This window comes from Bos indicus x Bos taurus, chromosome 20 (genome assembly GCF_003369695.1).
Source record: "Bos indicus x Bos taurus breed Angus x Brahman F1 hybrid chromosome 20, Bos_hybrid_MaternalHap_v2.0, whole genome shotgun sequence".
NCBI lineage: Eukaryota > Metazoa > Chordata > Mammalia > Artiodactyla > Bovidae > Bos > Bos indicus x Bos taurus.
This window is the reverse complement of record NC_040095.1, coordinates 70990842-71014917: the sequence shown is the minus strand read 5'-3', so window position 1 is coordinate 71014917 and position 24076 is coordinate 70990842. Positions and strand designations below refer to the sequence as shown.

The window sequence follows — 24076 nt, the reverse complement described above, 5'->3', positions numbered from 1 at the left end:
CACTGGGTCAGGGCAGGGCCACCTGCAGGGCCCCGGAGACCCTGCCTCCAGGGCCAGGGTGGGAGGCAGGTCCTGCTTGAAGGGTGGGCCCCTCTGGGGCTGGCCTCCAGCTGGGGTCTTGCAGAAGAGATAGTGGGAACGGCTCATGGGCCAGGCTGCCAGCGGCACCGTTCATGACACACGCTCACACCTCCACGGGCAGCGTGCTTCCCGGCTGACAGTCGGCCTGGGTCAGGAAAGGGCTCCAGGTCAGCCTCCCATCCGGTTTTGGACTAGCTGTGAGGCCGAGGGAACCATGGGGCACCTGTGGTGGGAAGCTGTCCGTCACTCAGTCACGTCCAAATCTTTGGGACCGCCAGGCTCCTCTGTCCATGGGGTTCTCCAGGCGAGAACACTGGAGTGGGTAACGGTTCCCTCCTCCAGGGGATCTTCCCCACCCAGGGACTGAACCCAGGTCTCCTGCATTGGTGGTTCAGCTGGTAAAGAACCCACCTGCAAGGCAGGAGACCTGAGATTGATCCCTGCGTCGGGAAGATCCCCTGGAGGAGGGCATGGCAACCCACCCAGCATTCTGGTCTGGAGAATCCCAAGGGCTGTACAGTCCATGTGGCCGCAGAGTCGGACACCACTGAGCGTCCTTCACTTTCACTGTCTTTACCGTCTGAGTCCCCAGGGAAGCCCTGGGGCACCTGGACCCTCTAAAACGAGGCAACAGCAGCCCCCACAACTGGACAGCCCGGAGCCTGGAGCACAGAGTACGCGTGGAGTGTCGCTGCGCTCGGCTGGGCGGGGGCTGGTCAAGGCCTGTTGCCCCAGCAGTGAGAGGTGTGGGGCGGCCTGGTGGGTGTGGGGGCTGCGCCGGGGAGGCCCAGCTCCTTGAGGGGGTGGGCCAGGCCCGGGCAGGGGAGGGACCTCACCCATGTCCAGGGCACCAGCCGGCCTTGGGCCATGTGGGTCACCCACGGAGATGTGGCCGTGACTCGGGACGACAGGCACCTGCTGGGTTGCAGCTGCTGCAGGAGACGTAGGCGACTGGCCAGTGAGGGGGCTCAGCCGAATCGAGAGAAGCTGAGTGGCAGTGGCAAGCCGGGGTTCAAGGAGGTGAGAAGGGGCGGTTTCTGGGAAGGCAGACTGAGAAGCCTTCCCGTAGGGTAGGCGGCGGTGGGACGGGGCAGGGCTGCAGGCGAAGAGCTGGAAGGGAGCTGGTGGTGGGGCTGGGGGTGGGTGGGCGCGCTGGGTGCCAGAGACCCCAGGTCGCGGACACCCCTCACTGCCCAGGAGTCTATCCCTCCGCCCCCCGGGTCCTTGCCTGTCCTTGAATACCACGAGGTAGAAAGAGTCCGGCGGGTCCCCAGCAGTTGGGCAGGGACTGCAGTTGGCTTTTCCCAGAGCCCCGGTCCCCACCTCCTGTCCTTCCAAAGGACCCTCCCCACAGGCCTCTTGCCCTCTCCAGCCCCCAACCTCTCCCCGAGACCAGCTCCACCAGCAGCCAGGCGCGTCCCCTTTAAGGTCCCCTTCCGAAAGGGGCAAGGGCGCTGGGGTGCCTCTCGAATTGGGGGTGCCAGGACACGCCGTGAGAGGGTGGGGCTGGGAGCTGTCCCCACAGCGTCCACCGCAGCCCCCGACTGCCTTGTAGACGTCCTGTCGGGGGTCCTGTCGCGGGCGGTGCCACCCCCGCGCCCAGGGCTTGGCTCGCGCCCCCGCAGGAGGCGGGCAGGAGGCCGGGCCCGTGCGCTGCGGGCGGCGGCCGCGGGGGGCGCTGCGGGGGCCGCGGTTAAAGCCGGGGCGCGGGCGCGCGCGCTCAGAGGGAGCCGGGCCGCCGCCGCCGCGCCGCGCCCCCGCCCGCCCGCCCGCCCGGCCCCGCGCCCCGCGGCCGCCCGACCCCGCGCGCCGGGTCTCCGCGGCCCCCTGGACCCGCAGCGGATCCCGGCCCGGCGCCCGGGCGCGGCGCCGGCAGCGCGGGCGGGCGGGTGGGAGGCGACATGGGGAAAATCCAGTCCAAGCACGGTGAGGCGCGGGCCGGCGGGCTGGCGGGCGGGGGCGGACGGGCGCCGGCCACTCACTGTCCCTTCCCTCTCCCCGCGCCCTCCGGCCGCGCCGCAGCCGCTTCAGCCTTCAAGCGAAGAGAGAGCCCGGAAGGTGAGCGCGCGGGGCAGCGGCCGGGGCGCGGGGGACCGAGCCCGGAGCGCGGCGCGCGTGCTGCCCCCCGAGGCCTGGGGTGGCGGCAGGGGCCTCGGCGCGGCGCCCCCGACCCCGGTCCCAGCCCCGGGCCTGAGCCCCGTGCCCCAGGCCTCGCGGAGAGGGGCGGACGCGCAGGGCGGCGGGCATCGCCAGGCGCAGCGCCCGCGGGCTCACGGGCGTCTCCTTCTCTCCTCGGTGCCGCGTCCGCCCGCGGCCCCGCAGGGGACAGTATCGTGGTGTCTGCGTACATGGGCGGCCGCAGAGGCGCAGAGGAGGCAGAGCGGCGGGGCTGCGCGGAGCACGGCGCCAGGGACAAGCAGGTAGGCGTGGTGGGCCCGGCTGGCTCCTTGGGCCGCGAGCACCGAAGCTGAGCCCCTGACCGGGACCCGGGGTCCGGGGACAAAGAAGGCGGCGGCGCAGATGGCCGGCAGACGGACTGCGGCGGGGCCTAGGGAGCCCTCCCGCTCCCGGACGGGGGCCTGTGGCCGCAAGGCCTGCGTATCCCAGGCGGGAGCTGGGCGCGGGGCTGGGGCTTGACTTTCTTTAGGATCCATGCGCTGCACAGCCGTGGTGGCGAGTTAAAAGCCACCACGCTGCCCATCTGCTGTGTCGGGGGCTGCTGGGCTCAAGGGAAAGCCAGGCTTCAGGGGCATGGCTGGCCCCCCCAGACTGAAGTTGCTGTCAGCATCAAGGCCCCCATTCCGTACACAGCGCCCCTGTGAGTGGGCGTGGAGGGTGTCCATCCAGGCCTGGGGCGCCAGAGGGGCCTTGGGTGAACCAGACCCCACCCGTCTGCCAGGGTGGGTGGCTCCAGGCACCAGTGTGGAGTGGGTTCGGGTAGATGGCCAGGCCAGACAGCTGAGACCCCTCCTCGCCCACTGCTCGCTCCCCAGTGGCCCCAGGAGTCCACTGCAGACAGCGCACCCACTCAGAGGCACGACAGCTCCCTTTTTGGAAGGACACTCTCTGGCCAGCTGGTAAATGAAACGCTCGGAAGGTGTTTGTAAATGCTTGTGAGGGGCAAGACATGCCCTAAGATCAGACCCACTTGAGTCAGAACTCCTCCTTTCTGGGAGTCAGGTTTGAATCCCACACCTGTAAAAGCAGGAACCCCGTTAGAGGATTTGCTGGGCACGTCACAGTGCGGCTGGAGGCTGTGTGCTCCTCTGGGCCAGGGGGCCAGGGTAGGGCCGCCCCTCCTCTGGGCCGATCATGTCTGCCTGGGGAGGTGAGTGTTGGTGACGGGGTGCTGTCTTCTGCCTGCTTGGTCCTCCTGCGCGTGAGGAGTCAGAGATGCCGGCAGGTGACGCAGAGCGGTCCCGGGCTTACGCCTCCTCTTCCTGGTGGCCGTCCACCTGGGGGCTTTTTCCCAGGCATGGTCACCTCAGGCCTTGAAACAGTGGACGAGCCTCCGTCAGCTCGGGATGTGGACCACACAGCAGGTCCCAACACGTTGCCCGTGCGTGTTATTTATGGAGATCGAAAACGACGCTCCCGCTGCGTGGCCGTGAGGTGGTGGAGGCCGCCGTGCCGGCCTCTGAGGCCCAGGGACCCCACGCTGCTGGGACGCGTTTGAAGGAGCGGTGTGGCGTGTGGCTCGGGTAGTTCCCTTGTTTTGTTCTCTGCTGTGGTCTGAGTGTTGGCGTCACCCCGAAATTCAGCCTCGCCTCCCTCCACGTGATACCTTGAGGAGGCGGTTAGGGCCCGGGGCCTGAGCCCTCACTGTGGATCAGCGCCTGTGTGAGCCCCAGAGCGCTCGGTGTCCCGTCTACCACGTGGGGTGACAGGCAGCGGGCACCGTCTACGCACCAGGAAGGGGCCCTCACCAGACGCCAAAGTGGCTGGGGCCTCGGCCTGCGACATCCAGGTGCCTCGATCTCAGATGTCCAGCCTCCTCGGTCTCGGACGCCCGGCCTCCTCGGTCTCGGAGTCCAGGCGCCTCGGTCTCGGACGTCCGGCCTCCAGGACCGTGTCATGAGTCCTCTTGTTCATTAGTCACCGGCCTGGGTGTGTTGTGGCAGCCGCACGGGCTGAGTCTGCTTTCTAACCCTGAGGGGCAGGCAGAGCGGAGCCTCAGAACAACGGATGGCCCTTTGTGTTTAGCACAGGTCATTGTTCCCCGTCTCCTTCCGTCCTTTCCTTGTTTGGCCGTGGGCTGAGAGCCCCCGACCTGGAGCATGGACCCCTGGCCCGGGAGCTCAGGCGTCTTGCTGCCACGCTGCTGTCCCCTCCCCGAGCACCCCACCCTGGCTCTCCCCGGAGCGTGTCGGTCGGGGGACGCTGGGGCCGGCTCTCCCTCTGTCCCGTCTCCAGCCCCAGCTTCGTCCCTGCCTCCCGGGGGAGGCTCCGAGGATGCCCTGCCTGACCGTGCTGTGCCCCCAGGACCTCCAGCTGGGGCCGGCGCGGGGACACGTCCCCCTTCTCTCAAGGCCACCGTGTGCTTCCTTGCGGGTCGCCGTGTGGCCACAAGAACGGTGGCCAGTGACCTTGTGCAAATTAAGTGCACATCCCCCCACCTAACCCACCCACTCCCACGACACACACACGATAAAGGGAATGCGACTGGCTTTGCCCACAAGTCAGGGAGCCCGGCTGGCTCCCAGTGCTCCCCTTGTGCACGTCCAGAATGTCTGGTAAACGTTAGTTTCCCGGCAGGTGGATAGCTGCCTCACGAGCTAGAAGGGTCCTCCTTGTGAATCCGAGAAATGCTCTGTGTTGCTTCAAGGCCACGTGTCCCAGAGGGTGGGGGCGGCTGTGGGGCATTGGCGGGGATGGCACCAAGGGTCCCGGGAGGGGCGGCCGAATCTGCAGGTACCTCACGGAGTCACGGTGCACCATTTGGTGATGCTGTTACCACAGGTGGGGCGGTGGGGGCTGAGGTCACGGGGGAAGGCGGGGTCGGGGAGGCTCTGGGGAACCTTGCTGCCCCTCCAGCACATGCATGACCTGTGGGGTCCTGGCAGGCATGTGTGGGCGTCTGGGCACCACGCCAGCCCCAGCAGACATGTTTGGTTTCCTCTCGGGCCCCCTGGGCACCCAGGGCCTGGTGTCTGCTTCCAGATGTGGCCTGGCCATGTGCAAGGCCAGCACAGGTGTGCACACAGCCCTGGGGGCTCCTCAGGGTTTGAAAGCACCAATCCTAGCCCTGGGGGCCCAGACCCTGCAGATCAGGGAATCGGGAACCCCCCCGAGGTCGGGCAGCGTCCGTGTCCCTCTCCCTACCTAGGCTTCCAGAGTTGCAGATGTCCCCCTGGGACCCCACTCAACCTAAGGATGAGCTGGGTGGTCCCAACTAACCCTCACCTGATGAGCCACCCCTCTGGGGACCTCGGAACCATGAGGCCGCTTTGTCAGAAATGCCTGGAGGGGCTGGGGGCAGGGAGGGGGCCTGAGGACCCTGGGAGGGGGCTGCTTGCGGGTGGGCGTGTCCAGGGTGAGTGGCTAGAGTTTGCCTGTTTCTCACCTAGAAACCGGGGAGGGGCTGCCTGCAGGTGCGTGTCCTGGCGACATGCTCACCGGGATCCCCTTGGGACCGGAGGGGCGGTGCAGGGCTGGGGGTCACCTACGGGCCTGCGGCCAATGGTGCTGAATACCCGGGAGGGCCTGAGGGCACCCGGAAGGGCCAGACCCCATGCATGCAGTACCCACTCCACCCAGGCTTCCATGGACAGCACCAGGGCAGCGTGTGTGCCCGTCTCCCTCGTGCTGAGCCACCCTCCCGTGGTGCGGCCAGGACTCTGGGGCGTGGACACAGCCAGGCCGTAGCTGGTGCCCCCGCCTTGGCCGCAGTGCCGCTCCAGGGGACCATATCGGCCGTGGTGTGGCCAGAGGCTGGTGGAGCCCTCCCGAGGGCAGGGCAGGAGGGGCAGCACCCCCAGGATGGGTGGGAGACGTGGACTCACTGCCTGCCCCACGGACACATGGCCTCAACCTCCCCACCTCCATGCGTGCTCTGGGGGGCAGCCCCAGCGAAGCCCCACGTGCAGACCAGGGCCGGTGCTCGGACGGAGGGTGGGGAAGTGCCGGGAGCATCCTGCTGGGGACACTGCTGTGAGAGGAGGGGCCCGCAGGGCGGGGGCGGCTCGGGGAGGCCCGTGCACTGCTGAGGCGTCAGAAACACCAGCTTCCAGAAGTAAGAGAAGCCACGGCGCTGCCCGCTCACCTCGGGACGCGTCCAGGCAGCAGGTGTCCTCACCCGCCTCCCCACCCCTCGTGCAGAAGGAGCTCGAGCGACGTAGGGGGCTTCTGCTGCAGGGCTTGCTCTTTACCTGGTAAGCTGGTCGTGGTCTGCATCCACGCTGCCCACGCTGGTCACTGCTAGCTGGGCTGGAGCCTGAACTGTGACGGCTGACGGGACCCGGACGTCTAACGTGGCTTCGTTCATAAATTTAAGTGGCCACATGGGCGGCCCAACTCTGCACGCTCTGTGTGACACCTCACGGGCCCAAGCCCGCCCCCAGCCAGCTCGGCGGGTCTCACGTGTTTTGCGGAACTGTCCAGAAGTGGTGTGGAGGGTCCCGAAACCATCCATGAAGCGGTGCAGAGGGCCCCGCAGTCCCCGCTCGCTTCTGAACACGCTGGAGGTTTTGGTCTTGAAATTTGCCGGGGTCCTTCCGGATGTCAGGAAGCAAGGCAGACCCTTGGCACCAGGGTTCAGAGTGTTGGCTCGGTCAGCGCGTGATGTGTCAGGCATCCGTCTCAGACCACAGACGGGCTCGGTGGGGCCGGGGCAGAGGGCCCTGGTCCGGAACCCCTGCTGGAGCTGCCGAAGGAGCTGCGGGAAGGGATGTCCTGCCACCCATCTGCCCGGTCACGGCTCTCCCCGTGGCCTTGTGAGAACGCACGCCTGACTGTAGGGAGCCGGAGTCTGGTGAGGAGGAAGGGTGGCGAAAGGGTATCTTGCAGGAGAAGATCTGGGGCCCAGCCTCCACTGGCATTGGCGTCTGCGGCTGCCTGGGCTTGGGACTGTGGGCTCAGGGCTCCTCCAGGGACGGTGCCTCCTGCCTCCCAGTAGGTGTCTGTGTGGTTTATCTGAGTCACACTAGGCCCAGGCTCTGCACACGAGCGAGGCAGGGCCCTGCAGGTCCGACCCAGAGCCCAGGTGCCCATGAAGAGCACGCAGGTGGGGTGTCATGGGGCAGCAGGCGTCACGGGGCGGTGGGCTGTCACAGGGCAGGTGGGTGTCACGGGGCGGCGGGTGTCACAGGGGGAGACAGCTCCGCAGGGGGACCGCAGTGCACGGGGCTGAGGCCTCCCAGCATGTGTCTTCCTAGCTTTGGAGGACGGGGCTGGGGCCCTTCTTCTCCTTCCCTTGGTTTGTCTGAAGTGATTAATGCTGTTTTAAAACCGAGCCTGGCACCCACGGGTGTCCTCTGGCATGTTCCCCAGCCCGAGGCGTAGTTCCAGTTCTTTTGGGAGCTTGGTGGGTGGTTGCGGCCTTGAATTGGTGGCTTCCGGAACCCTGTGGCCCCTGACCCCATGGCCCCTGACCCCGCGGCCCCCTCGCTCCCAGGGTGGGCAGGTCAGGTGCCCTCAGCCGCAGGCCCAGTGCTGCCCAGAGGGAGGCCCTGGCTCGGACCCGGTGCAGGGCCTGCAGTCAGCTCCGCCCTCCCGCCAGGTGTCCTCCCCTAGGAGGGCACTGAGGTGCCTCTGCCCTCCTGGCTGCCGTGAGGGGCGCCCAGGCCCTTCCTGCGGCTTGTCCTGGGGAAGAACCGTGGGCGTTGTCTGGGTGCTGGGACAGAGGGACCCCCGGAGCTGCGCTGAGGTTCCAAGGGGAAACCCGGAGAAGGGTGGGAGGCGAGAGCAGGCCTCCTGCTCTGGGGGCTCGTCTGCTGCTCCCAGACCACGCGGCTGCCCCGGGCCAGGGCCGCTTCTGAGATGATGTCATTACGTAACAGATGTTTTCCGAAGAGTAAATGCAAGAGGCCAGCAGGTCCGTGAAAAGGCGCTGGACGTCCTAGTCACCAGGACTGCAGCGAGGCGTCACCTCCCCTCGGGGCTGCTGCCGCCAGAAGAGCACAGATAACAAACACTGGGGAAGGTGTGGAGGGAAGGGAGCCCCCTCCGCTGTTGGTGGGGACGAAAACGGTGCGGCCGCTATGCAGAACACTGTGGAGACGCCTCAGAAATGACAAACAGAAGTGCCAGGCAACCCCGCAGGCTCCCTCCTGGGTACAGATCCGGAGAAAGCAGAACTAACTCCAGGAGGCGGTGTGCAGCCCACGTTCCCCGCAGCGTTGTTCACAGTGGCCTCGACAAGGCTGAGGCTGAAGCTCCAGGACTTTGGCCACCCGACGCAAAGAGCTGACTGCTTGGGAAAGACCCTGATGCTGGGAAAGATTGAGGGCAGGAGGAGAAGGGGACGACAGAGGATGAGATGGTTGGATGGCATCACTGACTCAGTGGACATGAGTTTGAGCAAACTCCAGGAGATAGTGAAGGACAGGGAAGCCTGCTGTGCTGCAGTCCGTGGGGTTGCAAAGAGTTAGACACGACTTAATAACTGAGCAACAGGACACAGAAGCAACTTAAGTGTCCTTTGATGGTGGATGAATGGATAAAGAAGATGCGGTGTGTATATGCAGTGGAATATTTCTCAGCATAAAGAAAAAAAATCTTGCCCCAAACATGGATGGACCTTGAGGTCATGGTGCTACGTGAAGTAAGTCAGGCAGAGAAGAGCAAATACTGTGTGATCTCTCACCTACGAAGACTAGAAATATGTAAACACGTTTATAAAACAAGCTCCCCGTTGCAGAGAATGAATTGGTTGTGGGAGGTGGGGGTGAGGGTGGGAGGAACGGGTAAAGGCGGCTGGAAGGTTTCAGCGAGGCAAGTGCAGGTCTGCTCAGGACTCTCTCTATCTTTCACGGGTGGCATCGCAAATGAATTGTTCTTGAGTCAGTTTTGGTTCCTGTTTGTGAAACCAGGGAAGGGGCGCCGGTCTCCGCTCCGGCCCCAGGGGTCTGGATGCAGCCACAGAGCCGGGTGCGGGTGTCGCCTCCCTGCAGGCGTTTCCACCTGAGGGTGTGGGTGCTTCCAGAGGTAGGGAAGCCCACATGCTTCTCAGAGCAGCTCAGCCCTCGGGGTCCTGGGCTGCAATCAAGTGTAAGCCTTCTGCGTCTCCAGCACGCTTGCCTCTGCTGGGGACACTGGCGTCACGTGTGAACATGTGGGGCCTTCTCAGCTAAAAACACAAAGCTGAAAACGCGTAGGGTTCTTCTCTACTTTGGAACTGATCTTTTGAAATGGGAAACACGAGGCTTTAGTACGGGTGGAAGGGAATGAAAGTCCAGTGGTTTTTCCAGAGGAAGAGCTCAGGTAGAGGAAGATGAACCTGAGTCTGCATTTCAGACCCGGCGGCAGGAAACCTCCTCTGCCCAAGTGCGCTGGCGGGCTCGATGGCTCCCGCACAGGGGCACGGGTGTCTTGTCAACACTCTGTGCGCCGTGACCTCGGCGGCTGGGGGCTCAGAGGGGAGGGAAGGGGCAGGCACCAGGAGGTGGATCCCGGGGATCTTCCTTTCTCTGCGAAGCTCCTCTTTGTTGGCTCTGAAGACTGAGCCAGTAGTGGGCACGACTGGGAGAAAATGAAGTCTGCAGATTTGTTGCAGAATGATTTTGTGTTAAATGAAAAGCCAAGTTCCAGGATGCTGAGAATTGAAATCACTGAAGTTTTTTAGTATATGTTATGGACACGTCTCGATTCTCTGTGGTAGAGATTGTGTGTGCATCCATGTATATGTGGGTGTGCATGCACCATATACGTGTGTGTACACGCATATATGTGTGTATGTGTACATGTGTTTATTGTGTTCATGCATATATGTATGTGTGCTCACACATGTATATGTGTGTGCGTGTGTACATGTGTGTGTGCATGTGTAAATATGTGTGCATCTGTCTGTTGTGCTCATGCATATATGTATGTGTTCTCGCACACATATATGTGTGTATATATGCATTTGTACATGTGTGTATGTGAGTGTACATGAATGTGTATGTGTGCACATCATTGTTCAGTTGCTCAGTCGCGTCTGACTCTTTGTGACCCCGTAGACTGTATCATGCCAGGCTCCCCTGTCCTTCACTGTCTCCTGGAGTTTGCTCAAACTCATGTTCATATGTGCACATGCATGTGTGTATAGGTTCATGCATATGTATGTGCATCTGTGCACACATGTGCGTGCATATGTTGTGTTTGTGAGTATATTGTGTGTTCACATACATGTATATACCTGTGTGTATTCATGTGTACACGTGTGTCTGTACACACATGCGTGAACATGCATGGGTGTATGTGTGTGTGCACATGTCTGTGTGTGTGTGCTTGTATATAGGGCATATAGGGTTTCCCTAGTAGCTCAGACGGTAAAGAATCCACCTGAATGCAGGAGACCTGAGTTTGATACCTGGGTCGGGAAGATCCCCTGGAGGAGGGCATGGCAACCCGCTCCAGTATTCTTGCCTGGAGAATCCCATGAACTGAGGAGCCTGGCGGGCTGCAGTCCATGGGGTTGCAGTGAGTTGAACATGACTGAGCAGCTGGCACTTCTTTTCACGCTGTGCAGCTTCTCACTGGCTCTGCATTTATTACGTTTTCCCTGCACACACCTTAAAGGTGCAGCGAAGTCGCTCAGTCGTGTCCGACTCTTTGCGACCCCATGGACTGCAGCCTATCAGGCTCCTCCGTCCATGGGATTCTCCAGGCAAGAGTGCTGGAGTGGATTGCCATTTCCTTCTCCAGGGGATCTTCCCGACCCAGGAATCGAACTCAGGTCTCCCGCATTGCAGGCAGAGGCTTTACTGTCTGAGCCACCAGGGAAGCACGCTCCTTAGGTTGGAGTTACCCCTGCGGGTGACCTTAGTAACCCCACCCCGTAGCTTGTCCACAGCCGCGGGCTGTGGGCTGAGCCACCGTGGTGTGTGTTCAGGCCTCCCTGCCACACATGTGGAGCCCTTCTCCAACACGCTTCACAAGTGGGTCCCTGGGGACCTCTCCGGGGTCAGGGTCTTTTTGTGTGTGGTTGCCAAGAAAGAAATCCCCATAGACCATAGACCAGGGCAAGTGGGCGTGCGATACTGCTCCTAAGTCGCTCAGTTGTGTCTGACTCTGCAACCCTGTGGACCGTAGCCTATCAGGCTCCTCTGTCCATGGGATTCTCCAGGCAGGAATCCTGGAGTGGGTTGCCATGTCCTCTTCCAGGGGATCTTCCTGACTCAGGGATCAAATTCACATCTCTTACGTTTCCTGCATTGGCAGGCAGGTTCTTTACTACTAACGCCAGATACATTCTGTATTTTTTTGACCAAAATGAGTGAAGTCGTGAGCAGCTGTGGTGGGTAAGACGTCCTCACCCAGGACCTCAGTTACGGAGCAGGCTGGCCCATTAGGTCTGTAGGTGTTTACTTTAGGAGACCCTTTGATCCCCAGAGAACTGAGTTTCTAGGCCTAAATTCCAAATCTGGTTGTTAGGAAGTCTGGTTGAACGGCGCTCACCCAGGAGCCCTGCTGCATAAAGTCTCAGAATGCCCTCGGGTCCTGGAGCTTTGTGGGGACCCTGCAGGCCCCTTCCCCGACACTGCGTCTGCCTTAACTTGCACTTTAAAGTCAGGAGTTGACGGTCACGGCCACGCCAACCCCTCTGATGGAGCCCCTCCGTAGGCCTCACTGCGCATGTGCTAGAATTATTAAGCCTCAAACCTGCATTGTCCCCTCTAAGGCTATTCAGCCGCTGGAGCCGCGACCCCAGCTGTTAAGCCGCCAGGCCTTTCCTGCAGCCTGTGGAGCAGCCTCCATCTCCCTGACAGTGTGTCTGTGATGTGTCCCCACCAGGCCTTCCGTCAGGGGTGCGGGTAGGTCTGCCTCTACCCTCGATCTCTCCCACCGAGGCCACTGCCTCTCCTGGGCCCTGCGCCTTCATCCCCAGCCATCTGCCCTCCCCTCTGCTGCCCCCCTGCCCTCCCACTCTCCCCCCAGTGCCCCGTCCTTGCCTTCTCCTGCACGACCCAGTTCTTTCCAGAGCCTGGGGAGCCCAGCCGCCCCCGCCCCAACTCATCCCATACCAGTCCTGCCCTGTCCAGCGTCCTGACAGCCTGAGCAGGAGCCCAGGGGCTCCCCTGGACCCTCACTTGGCCCAGGTCACCCTTGCATGACACATCACCCCCTTGTCCAGCCCTAGGCACTGCCTGGAAGTGACCTTGGTACCTGGTAGCACGAGCCTGGTGGGCACTGCCCGGGGTCCTGGCCTCTGCCCACTCTGCCTGTCCAGGGTGTTGCCTGCCAGGGTGGGAGGTGAGGCCAGGCTCTGTCTCTGATCAGCAGGCCCCCATGGCCAACCGCTCAGGAGGCAGGGCTGGTGTGAGCAGGCCAGGGTGGAGGGCCCGCAGGGCAGCAAGGGGCGCAGCCAGAGAGGGGCACTGCGAGCCTGGGAGACAGTGGCTGGGGGTGGAACCAGCAGGAGGGAACACGTGGGGCCACTCAGTGAACACACCTTCAGGACAGCATCTGTGACCCGGGGTGTGGGCTCTGCAGCCCGAGCGTCCCCCGTAACCTGAGAGTCCACCACGCCCCGAGCGTCCACCCAGCACTGGGGCCACCCTCTTCTGAGGGACTTGGGACAAGAGGCTGTTCCACCGGGAGCCGCTCGGCCTGGAGGACACCCTCACCCCCTGCTCCGTCCTCGCCCTGCGCGCGCCCCTCCTGTCCCCCAGCTTCCCCCCACCCCCGTCTTCCCTCTCTCCCCTCTGCCTGGACTGCCATCCACACTGGGCCTCTCCTGCCCCTCTGCAGACAGCTCACCTCAGGACTCAGGAATCCGCCCCACACAGGCCCTGGAAGCACCGTTGACCTTAGGTTCCTCGGGGCCAGTGTTTCCAGGACCCAGAGCTCCCAAGCCATAAGGGGGCTGCAGACACTGAGTGGACCACCTGTATTTGTAACGGAACGGGGCCATTCTGAAGGCAGCGGAGGGGCTGGGGCAGTTCCTGGGGGTTGCGGGCAGCCGGGCTCTCCGCTGGGGACCCTCTGGGTTCTGGTCACGGCTGCCAGTCCTCAGATCCGTCACAGGAAGCTGAGCCTGTCCTCTGGGGCCCCCGAGTCTGGAAGGCGTGCCCTGGGAGCAGGAGGCCTGTCCTTGCGTCCACGCCATGACCTGCACTGTGACCCGCGCTGCAGTCTCTCCCTACTCGGGCCGGAGGAGGGGCCTGGCTTCCGCTGGGTTTCTGGCTGATGTACTTCCTGTCTGTCCCCATTTGAGGGGGACGGGGCCCCGTGAGCGTGTGCATGGGCGGTCCCTGCACCCCGTCCTCGTGGGGAGTCACCACACCCGGTCCGCGTGCTGTTGGAAAGAGGTGGAGGCGGTGGTCAGTGGCCAGTCCAGACTCTCGGCTGGCTGGCGGCTCCCGGACTGCGGGGCTGCTCCCTGTCTCAGAGCCCGCAACTGTGACCTTAGTGGAAAGGGGTCTCTGCAGATGCGACTGAGTGAAGGGTCTCGAGATGAGAGGTGGTCCTGGGGCCCTGACTGTCGCCTCCTGTCTTTGTAAAGGGGCGGGCGCGGGTCCGACCTCGGACAGAAGACGCACGCCCAGAGGCTGAGCGGCCACAGAGCAGAGGCTGGGGGCGCAGACATGAGCCCAGGGTCCCCAGAGCCAGAGAGGCAAGAAGGGTCCCTGCCCCCGGAGCCTGGGGGGCTCCCCTCCACGCCACGAGTCCTGACTCTGGCCTCAGGTGTGAGCTGCCTGGCTGGGGACCACTTGTTATGGCCCCGGGACACAGACGCACTGTCCCTCGGGCCCTGGGGTCCTGGGGGGGCTCCTCTCTTGAAGCCCAAATCCCCAGATCCGCGCGCTGAGCCCCCAGGGACAGAGCGGGAACCAGCCTGTCTGTGAACAGGGTCTGTGAACAGCGTCGGAAGGGACTTTGAGTCCTGGCAGCATTGGGAGAGGGGGTGGTCGGAATATGAGGGCTCCCCCCAGGCTCGCCGCAGATGCGCTGCACACAGGGGCCCTGGGCGTTTTTTCTGGGCAGGCTCTTTATCCGGGTGACGGTGAAGCGGGTTTGTAAAAGCCATCTTCCCACGTGCTCCGCCACCACACAGATGCACCGTCTCCCTCGGGGATCTTTCAGGGACTCTAGAGCCGGAGGGCCTCTACCCGAACAATAGTGGGGCTTCCTAGGGACCTGGCCGCCCTCGAAGCCTGGGAGTGTTTCCTGAGGTCGCAGAGGCACTGAATCTTGAAGGAACGTGTGAATCTGGACACTGGAAAAGTAGACGAGTTCAGGGGGTGGTCGGCAGCACCACCGGAGCGTCCTCCTTCCTACCCAGCCGACCACCCCGCAGCCCGTGGCCTCCGATGGGCACGTGTGTCCTGCCCCTCGACCAGGCTGTGTGTCCCCCCCCCCCGCCCCACCTGCAGGGTGGACCGCCCAGCGTCCCCGGCTCCAGTGGGCGGAAGGGGACCCTGGCAGAGGAAAAGTGTGGCTGGGCCTCCTGGCTTCTCAGGGGAGGCGGGGGTCCGAGCCTTTCCATGAACTCCCCCGACACCTCCGTGCCTATCGCCCCCACCTGGGCAGGTGGGCCGCCTCCAGCGTTGCAGCGGGACCTGGCCGGGCCACAGTCACTTGCTGGGAGGGACCGAGAGTTCAGGGCTGCGCCATGCCTCGTGGGGTGGATGTGCTCTAGTATCTGGGGTTCAGGGCAGTCATGCCCGGGGAGGAGATGGTGGGCTCCCTGAGACCCCCCTCGGCCTAAGGGGCCGGGACGGGGCAGCAGGAGCCTGCAGCAAAGGTAGAGGCTGCCTGAGGTGATGGAGAGGGACGACCTGGAGGAGAGAGTGTCCGGTGTGAGGGCCTCGGCCCGTCCCTGGCAGCCAGAGCACCAGGCTGAAGGAGGGCCCCTCGGACGCTGGAGGATGGGGCACGATCTTCCCCTGCTGGGGGCCCCCGGGGTCGGCAGGAGGCCAGGCCTGGGTCTGAGCAGGCTGGGTGGTGGGCTGGGCCACCCGCAGGCCCCTGCTGGCAGGTAGAGGAGCCCCAGGTGCCTTGGGGACAGAGCCATGTCCCTCAGCAGAGTCGGAGGCGGTTGGTGCCAAGGACTGTCCAAGCGGGGCCGGGATGGGGGGTGGGCAGGTGGGGCTGGAGGGTTTGTAGGTGGAGGCTGGGGCTCCCTTGAGGAGTGGGGGAGGGCACGAGATGGGAGTTTGCTGCTGGGGAGCGTCTGCAGCTGGGGGCTCTGCCTGGGGACAGAGGCCAGCACAGGTGGCCTCCCAGGAGGGGTGGGGCCCGGGCAGAGCCTGTGCGTGTGTGGGGAGGTCATCTATTCACCCCCAGTCTTGCTGGAAGGCCTGGGTTTTCCAGCCACGTAGGAGGTCGCCGGCGGGGTGGCTGCACGTCTGGCCAGCAGCCCTGAGCTGCGTGTCCTACGTCGTAAGTTCTTGGCCCTTCTGTTGAGCTGCAGCAGCGCAGGTGAGAGGGCATCTGTGTGTAACCAGGATGGATGGGACGCAAGTCACCAGTCACGGGGCCGAGCGTGGCTGCGCTTCCCGCAAGCCTCCTCGCCCCCTTGTCTGATGGCTCCACGTCTCAGAGACTGCTGGTGACCCGCCGGATCTCACACTGGCCTGTCCTCCCGTCGGGGTGTGTGGAGGAACGGGTGTGTGGAGGAACGTTCCGAGTGTCCTGAACCCCCAGCCCCGTTAGGGAATGCAGGCACCGTCTGGGGAGGTGGGCACGTCCGTTGCTGATCAGGGACTGCTTGGTTTTGCCCTTGATGTGTTTGTGATCGTAGCGTTGGGAGCATCTCGGTCCCACCAAGGCTCACACAGACCTTGTCCTGACCCCTCCCCAGCCCAAAGCACGTATTAACATCTCATCTGTAACCAGCGCCGCCTACCCAAAGTAAGCGCTCAGGTTATTTTAAAACAAAAAGATGGAAGGAATTATTGAACTTTCGACTCTCTTAAGCTCACATGTAGAGGCCACGGGTGGGTTTTGCTCTTCCTTTGCACACTCGGCCGAGCCCGGCGAGCAGTGAGGAGATTCTCGGGTCCCCCACCCCATGGCCCGGGGGCCGAGTGCTCAGGGCCAGCCTCCCCGCCAGCCCTGGGGCTCCGGCGGGTCCCCAGGGGCGGGTTTGGATGCTTCCCCACTGAGACTGGCTCTTTTAAAGAAAGGCTGTGCCCAGTCTGGTCTCAGATCCTTATATTCCGGGGAGGTGCTTCCTGCAGCTTTTCTCGCCTCTGTGATTTAAGGAGGTGAATACAGGGGCCTCTACTCCAGGTGGGGTCGTCAGGAGCCACGCAGGATCTGAGCCTCCAACCACCAGCCCAACGGGGAGGCTGGCCAGGCCCCTGGAGGGGAACGTGGTGAGAGCGGGCCATCCAAGCTGGGGGGTGGAGTCCTCACCAGGCACTTCCTGCCAGTGCCTGAGCCCCTGGGCCCACCCGTCTGTGTTCTGGCCCCGCAGCACGTGGCAAGGACCGCAGGGCCCACAGCCCCCCTGGATGTCGGCTGGCCCCGGCTTCCCCCTGTGACGCAGTCCCTGGGGCCACCTGACCTGCCTCTGGCCAGGCACTGCGCCTGCTCCCCGCAGACACCTGGAACCTCTGCTTCACAGCTCACTTTGATGTTATGGAAAAAATTCAACTTAAAGCCAGGGTCTTATGATTGGAATTTATCTTGGTGTCCGCGGGGCAGAGCGCTCAGGCTGGAGTCCGTTTGGCTGGAGGGCCCTTGTGTTGGTATGCGGGGCGACCTCAGGGCCCTCCGAGCTGGGCCAGCGGGTGCGTCCCATGGAGGCGGGCTGCATGGCGGAGGCAGCAGCGTCTCCGTAACCCGGTGTTTGGTTTCCTACTAAAGCGAGCTCGGGCACACCGCCCGCCTGGCCTCTCGAGGAAACTGAAAGTCACCTGCTTCTAAGCGGCGTGACCGGGGGGTGCGGCGGTTAGGGTCAGGGCCTCCGAGAGGAGGATGCTGGGGGCGACTGGGAGCCCAGGAGACAGACGGGCAGGGCCCCCTCCGCCCTGGGTCCAGCCCCGCTCGCCCAGCGTCTGTTCTGACCCTGGGGTTGGCTCTGCCAGCTCCGGGGACTCAGTTCTGTGGTTTCCCAGCTTGGCTGGAAGGTTGGTCCTGTAACTGGCCTCAGGATCGGCCGTGGGGGGTGGGGGCGGGGGGTGTCTTCTGTCTGTGTCCTTGGCCCAGCCCCGCGAAGGAGGCGCCCCCTGCAGCCCTGGCCACCCGGTTCCTGGGCCTTGCTGGGGCGCTCCCTGGCTCTTGTCCAGCTGGGGCGGGAGGTGCCATGTGCCGGCCAGTGAGCTCGCCCGTTCACGGCCCGGCTTCTGGTCTGTGCCCGCGTCGCTCAGCAGAAGCTGGGCAGAGAGACTTGTTCTTGCTGCCCCGTGCCCTCCGGTGAAGGCCATGTCCTTGGGGGTGATGCAAGCTGCACTGAGAAGCACTGGCCCGTCCTGGGCCCTGCGTCTCGTCCGGGGCCCTGTGTCTCGTCCTGGAGGCGGTTCTGACGGAGCCAGCCACGCCCAGGGATGGGCGCGTGTCACGTTCAGAGCCCGAGGCTGAGTGAGCGTGGAGAGGCTGGTGCTCCTGCAGCAGGAGCGTGACGCCCAGGAGGCAGGTCCGGTGCCCGCCCCCGAGCTCGGGTGGGCATTCATGGTCTGTGCCGTCCCTTCTCCCTGCAGGAGCTGCTGGGCGGGGACCTCAGGGAAGGGCCTTTCCGCGACAACCAGTGTCCCCTCGAGGGTGAGTCCCACTCCCCAACCCTCACTAATGCCCCCTGCCCCGGACACCCTGAACCACCCTCACCGTGCACCCCTCCACTTACCCCCCAGACCCCGGCCAGCCCGGGTTTGAAGCTGCCACAGCCAGGCGGACAGGGCAGGGGTGCGCCCCGGGCCGGGGTCACCCTGAGGGCCGCTCTGGCCTCCCTCCCAGGCCACCTGATGCCCTGTGCCCAGAATCTCAGCTCAGACCCTTCTGGGGGGTCCCACCCACCCCCCTGCACCTGGGGACACCGGGCCCACCCCCACCACCTGCCCCTGGGGACGCTAGGCCTGCCCACCCCTCCCCCTGGGCCGGGACGACAGGCCCACCCCCCAACCCCACAGTGATGCTGCCTCCTGAGAAGGCCGAGGCCTGCGAGGGGCCAGGACAGCTCTTCTGCGTGGACGATGGAGAGAGAGCGGCGAGCCGCGAGGGCGCCCGTGGGCTGGGCAAGCGGCGCCTGAATGTGGACGTAGGTCTTTGTCCCGCTCCCCCTCCCGTGGGTGCCCGGGGTGGCAGGCTCTGCTGGGCGGAGGGGTCCCCATGCGCCTGGCCAGAGCTAGCCGCTGTGGCCCCACGTAACCCGCGGGACTTTCCCAGGCTTCAGTGCCAGAGCCGTGGGAATGACCCAGAAGCCGGGTCATGCACGGACCGTCACGTCTCCCTGCCCGGCCAGGAGGGGCAGGGACTGGTCCCCGGAGGACGGGGCAGGGTTGGGGGCCCGGCGAGTGGGTGAAGATGACCCTCCGCCCACCCCGTGCCCCCCAGGCGGTCCAGTGCGACGTCTCGGTGGAGGAAGACGATCACCAGGAGTGGACGTTCACGCTCTACGGCTTCGACAACAGCGGCAAGGCCACCAGAGAGGTGATGGTCTGGCGTTGGCGGCAGACAGATGAGGAGGCCCGGGTCCCACGGTGGGGACACGGCTGGGCCCTCCAGGCGGGAGGAGAGGCAGGAAGCTTTCCCGGGTCAGGCTGCGGGGAGGGAGCCACTGCAGGGCAGGACCCAGGTCACCAGCAGGGCCGGCTGGAGCCTCGTCTGTCCCCTCTGTGACCAGCCGCTGTCTGTGCCGTTCCTGGTGGAGCCCGACACGCCTGTCTCTGCCCTGGCCAGCAGCCCCTCAGCAGGGCCGTGAGGGTCCCAGGGGTGCCCCCGGCACGCCGCTCTGCTGCCTTCTGTGACCAGGAGGGCAAAGGGCCCCTCAGAAGGAAGCAGACACGGAGGATGACTGAGACAACGTGTCTGAGTTAAAAGCAGCTCTGATCGTTTGCTTGCTAAGCCCTTTGAACTCAGACCCAGTTTGAACTTGAAAAGCTCAGAGAGACGTGGTGGTTCCAGCAGGGCTGCTGGCTCAGGCCTCTTGGTGTCTCCGCGGCGCAGAGGAGTGGGAGGCAGGCGGCGTGGGCAGCGTGGGCGGCCTGGGCTGGCCCCCCAGTCCTCCTGTGCCCCGACGTCTGCCCGCCACCCCCGCCCAGGACATGTCCAGCCTGATGCACACCATCTACGAAGTCGTCGACGCCTCGGTGCACCGCTGCTCGGGCAGCAGCAAGACCCTCCGTGTGAAGCTGACCGTCAGCCCCGAGCCCTCCAGCAAGAGGAAGGACGGGCCCCCTGCCGCCCAGGGTGAGGGCCCAGGCTCCTGGTCCCTGCCTCCCCGCCCCACGCTGCCGCTCCCCCGAGGGCCCACTCACCGTGCGGGATCGGGGGGTGTTAACTATGACCTCCGCTCAACGTCCGCTTCATGGCAGAGGGCTCCGTGGCATCCTGAACACAGAGAGCGAGGCGCGGGCTGGGGACAGTTCCGTGAAGGACTGGGTGTGCAGGAGCGAGTGAGGAGAGAACGAGTGCGTGCAAGACTGAAGGTGCACGAGTGAGTGAGGAGTGACTGGCGTGAGTGGGGAGTGACGAATGAATAAGGGACTGACTGAACGTGCGGATGAATGCGTGAGTGACGAATGAACAACTGGACCGATGCACGAGTGAGTGAAGGTGTGAATGAGCGCGTGAACGCGTGGGGGCTGGTGAGCACGCGGGCAGAGGAAGTGGGTGAGTGGAGGCTGCCCGCCACGTCCCCCGCTTTCAGACCGCGAAGCCAGTCGCTGCAGGGCGGAGGCGGAGCTCAGTGAGGACCCCAGGGTGGCTGACAGGAGGCTGTCCGCACACGTCCGGTGAGGGCCTGGGCCCCGGCTCTGCTCCCCTTGGACGGGAGCACCCTGGCCACACCCCTGCTTCCTGCAGGCCTCAAGGGCTGTCCCCTTGGGGTGGCCCCAGGCGCTCCCTGCCATGGGGTGGGTGGCCGGCCCCTGGGTGGGAGCTGGACAGGCCCAGTGTCGTCTGAGAGGCCGCAGGGCTTCACGGGCAGCGGGGGGGTGTTCTCCGGACCCTCAGCCCGCTCGGTCCCGGGCCCCGTGGTTCCACCCCCCAACAGCAGCGGTCATGGAGCCCTCACCAGCTCCCGGGCGACGACGGTGGCGGAGGCCACAGGGTGGCACCAGAGTCCTGGGGCCCGGTGGGCCCTGCTTGTCCTCGACCTCGAAGGTCAGAGCAGCGGAGATCAGAGCTATAACCCCTCCGCTCCTCTCAGGAGGCCGAACGCCGACCCCCACCCCTGCTCGGAGCGGGGGCCCTACTGCGTGGATGAAAACACGGAGCGGAGGAACCACTACTTGGACCTGGCCGGAATCGAGAACTATGCATCCAAGTTCGGACCAGGTGAGTCCCGGGGGCCCGGCCCCCGGGCACCAGGCCTGCAGGTCACGGGTCCTGGCAGCAGCGGGTCCAGCGGGACAGACCCGGCCCCGTGGAGGCCCTCACGGCTGCTGTGTCTGCAGGGTCCCCCCCGACGCAGGCCCGGCCGGAGCCCCCCGCCAGGGCCTCGCACCCGCAGGGCCGGTCCCGCTCGCAGGAGTCAGACGTGCACGCCGCCCACCATCGCCGCTGCCCGGGGCTGGCCGAGTTCGCCCTGCCGGCCGCTGAGCCGCTGCCCCGGGCCCTGGACCTGCCGCCCCGGCCGAAGGGCCCCGAGCGGCCGTTCCTGAGGTCCCCCCAGGGCTCGGGCCGGCCCCCCGGCGCGCCCAGCGGGCTCAGGCCCGGGCGGTCCTTCAGCTTCCACCCGCCCGCCCCGCTGCCGCAGGCACCCCTGGAGGCCCACCCCCTCCCGCAGCCGCCGCCCCCGCCCTACGGCCACCGGCGGTGCCGGCAGAGGGCGCGGGAGGGCCACTCGCCGCTGAAGGCCGCGCCGGGCCCGCCCGGGGCGCTGGAGCAGGAGCTGCCGCCTGTGCTGCTGGGCGAGGCCTTCGCGGGGCCGGCCGTCCAGCGGCACGAACACCACCACCACCACGAACACCACCACCACCACCACCACCACCACCACGCGGCCTAGGGCCCCCGCCCGGCCCCCGCGCGGCCCGCGGCCCTGGGTGTCCCCACCACCACGCGGCCTAGGGCCCCGCCCGGCCCCCGCGCGGCCCGCGGCCCTGGGTGTCCCCACCACCACGCGGCCTAGGGCCCCCGCCCGGCCCCCGCGCGGCCCGCAGCCCTGGGTGTCCCCACCACCACGCGGCCTAGGGCCCCCGCCCGGCCCCCGCGCGGCCCGCGGCCCGCGGCCCTGGGTGTCCCCCCAACCAAGCTTTCCGTGTCGTCCCTAAACACGCGTTCGCTTTCAGATGCCTGCGCCTGCTTCTGTCGTGATTCCAGTGTGAGGCCCAAGGGCAGGAGGCAGCTGCTGGCTGCTCCTGGCCTGTGTTTTTTCCCCGGAGAGCAAGCGCTGGGGAGGCTTCGCTTGGGGCGGGGGGCGGGCAGGGGTGCCAGCCTCGTGGTCACCCGGGACTGGGTGGACGGGGCCCTTGCAGCTCCTACAGCTCATCCTCATGAAGCCGGGAGGGCGGTCAGGGAGCCGCTGCTGCCCGAAGCCGGGGGGTGTGTGTGGCCTGCAGACAGGAGAGGCAACTCCCCATCAGTCGTCCGGGAGCCAAGAGGAAGCAGGCTGTGGGGGTGCCCCCAGCACCCTGAGAGGACGCAGAGGCCGTGGCGGGGTTGGGGAGGTGTGGGCGCCCCTGATGATGCACGTGGACGGCTGGGCGGAGGTGGCCTCCTGTCCTCCTTGGGCTCGAACGTACCCCATGGAGCGCTGCACACAGCTTCAGCTTTGGGAAAGCGCCCTTCCCACTGGGAGGCCGGGAGAGAGCTACCGGGAGAGAGCTGCAGGGAACAGTGCGCCCAGCGTCCTGGAACCTCGGCCTGTGGATCCCCCTGAGGCCCGATGTGGCTGCCGCTTAGCCCAGGACAGGCCACTTGTGAATTTGTGCTGCTGGTTTTGTATTTCCTCCTTGGCACTGTTTTTACGGATAAAGCAACTTGGTGGGCAACCTGTGATTGCGTTTCCTCAGTCATAATAAAAATACGTGCATTTGGCAACATGTCACACCTCGTCTTCAAGTGAGTTTTCAGTAGAGGTGATAGATCCACCTCCGCCAGCGCGTCTGGCCCCAAGTGCAGACAGCTGGCCGCTCGGCCGGGACAGGCGTGCTCCTGGGGGAGACGGTGTGTCCGTGTCCATGACCTGCAGGGAGGCCACAGCTCCGTGTGTACGGCTCACTCTTGCCCCCCGTCACTGCTCCCAAAACGAAAAAGAGAAAAGCCTGAGCCCGAAGTTGGCTTCACGTCACGCGAATGCGTTTGCTCTGCTGCTTCAATCGTGTCTGACTCTGTGCAGCTCTGTGGACTGTGGCCATTTGCTCCTCCAGGGGATCCCCCTGATCAAACCTTCATCTCGAGAAGACCCCCTAAGCCTGAAATTGCGTTCATGCTGTGGGGCCTTTTCAGCTGCTGTCTGGGGGGCTGTGTGGACTGAGGTTAGGCGGCGGCGCTGGCTCTCTGCAGATAGAATGTCTGGAGAAGGCGGCGCCCTACGCCTCCGGGCCTCCCCCTCCAGACCCCGTGTTCACGGCTGCTTGAAAGACCCCTTGGGGTTTCCCAGGAGCTGTGGCCCGCACACTCAAGGAGGAGCTGGGGTTTCATTTCAGGCTCTCAGGAGGAGCGGGCCGGGCCGCGTTGGCCCGGAGGCCCACGGCTGGGCGGGCGGGGTGTGGCCTCCTCGTGACCGCGTCCCGTGCGGTCATCGTGAGCCCCGCTCTGCGCTCCCTCCGCCTCCCCAGCCCCGGCCTTCCTCCGTGCGCAGACCCGGCCAGTCCTGCCGCTGCCTGCGCCGCCCTCGGGCACAAGCTTGCCGACCCGCCAGCAGCATGGGGAGGCCTGCACTTGAGCCGGAGCCCAGAGCCTGGCTTTAATGACGAAACGTAAGTGAGAGGCCACTCTCAGACGGAGCCAAAGCAGAGCGTGTCTGCGGCTTGTGGTTCCCCGAGGATGGACGCCCACCGCCACCCCCCGACCCCAGCACGGGTCCAGGGTGGCAGAAGGGACAGAAGCCGCGGGACAGCCACCACACACGGGGTCCTGTGTCACATGGACGCGGTGACCAATGTCCACGTGTGGACAACGGCTGTCTCCCGGGTGCGGTGGCTTGCCCTCGGGCTAGGGGCTGGGCCCTGGGACCACCTGGGTCAGGGGAAGTGGACGCCCTCCTGGAAGAGGCTGTGATGGCCGGAGACAGAGGTGGGGAGCCGGGGAGCCGTGTGCGGCCTGCTTCAGAGGCAGCCCCTGCCCGCTGACCGGAGGCCCTGGTGCCAAGTCCACCCTCTTTCTGGGCACCAGGAAGGCCTCATGGTGACCAGTCAAGGGAGGACAGATCCCTTTTGTAACAGAAATAAACAAAACAACTAACTTATTTGTTTAGACCTGGCTACTGGGTGACCTCAGAGCCGGACCAACCTGTTTCACATTCTCGAAGCTCCTCTGGAGGGCGGCTGCCAGACGAACCTAGAGCTGAGTGGGCAAAGGTCTCCGAGACTGCAGTGTGGCCTCTGTGCCGCCCAACCCCCGGGCTGGCAGTCGGCTTGGCCGCCAAGCCCTGGTCCCGGGCAAGGAGCTCTGGTGCCCCCGTCCCCTCCAATCTCCCGCCGCCTCCTTTCTGGACGGCGAGGCTCGGGCGCGGTCTGAGGGTCCACTGCCGCTCCGTCAGCGGCTCCGGGCGGGCCTGCCAGGCCAGCGCCACCCACCTGGACCC

General features: G+C 65.1%; 1 protein-coding gene across 1 annotated transcript; it reads left to right on the top strand.

The window, feature by feature from the left end:
- Positions 1-1936: 1936 nt before the first annotated feature.
- NKD2 (NKD2, WNT signaling pathway inhibitor) lies at positions 1937-22375 on the top strand. The gene is made up of 10 exons (XM_027520182.1): positions 1937-2007; positions 2104-2139; positions 2404-2501; positions 17871-17931; positions 18297-18424; positions 18721-18816; positions 19428-19575; positions 20036-20120; positions 20537-20664; positions 20784-22375. Exons 1-10 carry the CDS (start codon positions 1983-1985, stop codon positions 21332-21334), a joined length of 1356 nt encoding a protein of 451 aa, XP_027375983.1. The 5' UTR covers positions 1937-1982; the 3' UTR covers positions 21335-22375.
- Positions 22376-24076: the final 1701 nt, after the last annotated feature.

What these genes read in the sequence shown, in the direction of transcription:
- NKD2 (XM_027520182.1), top strand. Translation starts at nt 1,983, where the DNA reads ATGGGGAAAATCCAGTCCAAGCACG. An exon ending in AGCGGCGCCTGAATGTGGAC is followed by an intron (nt 18,425 to 18,720) that starts GTAGGTCTTTGT and finishes CGTGCCCCCCAG; the next exon opens with GCGGTCCAGTGCGACGTCTC. An exon ending in AGGCTGTCCGCACACGTCCG is followed by an intron (nt 20,121 to 20,536) that starts GTGAGGGCCTGG and finishes CGCTCCTCTCAG; the next exon opens with GAGGCCGAACGCCGACCCCC.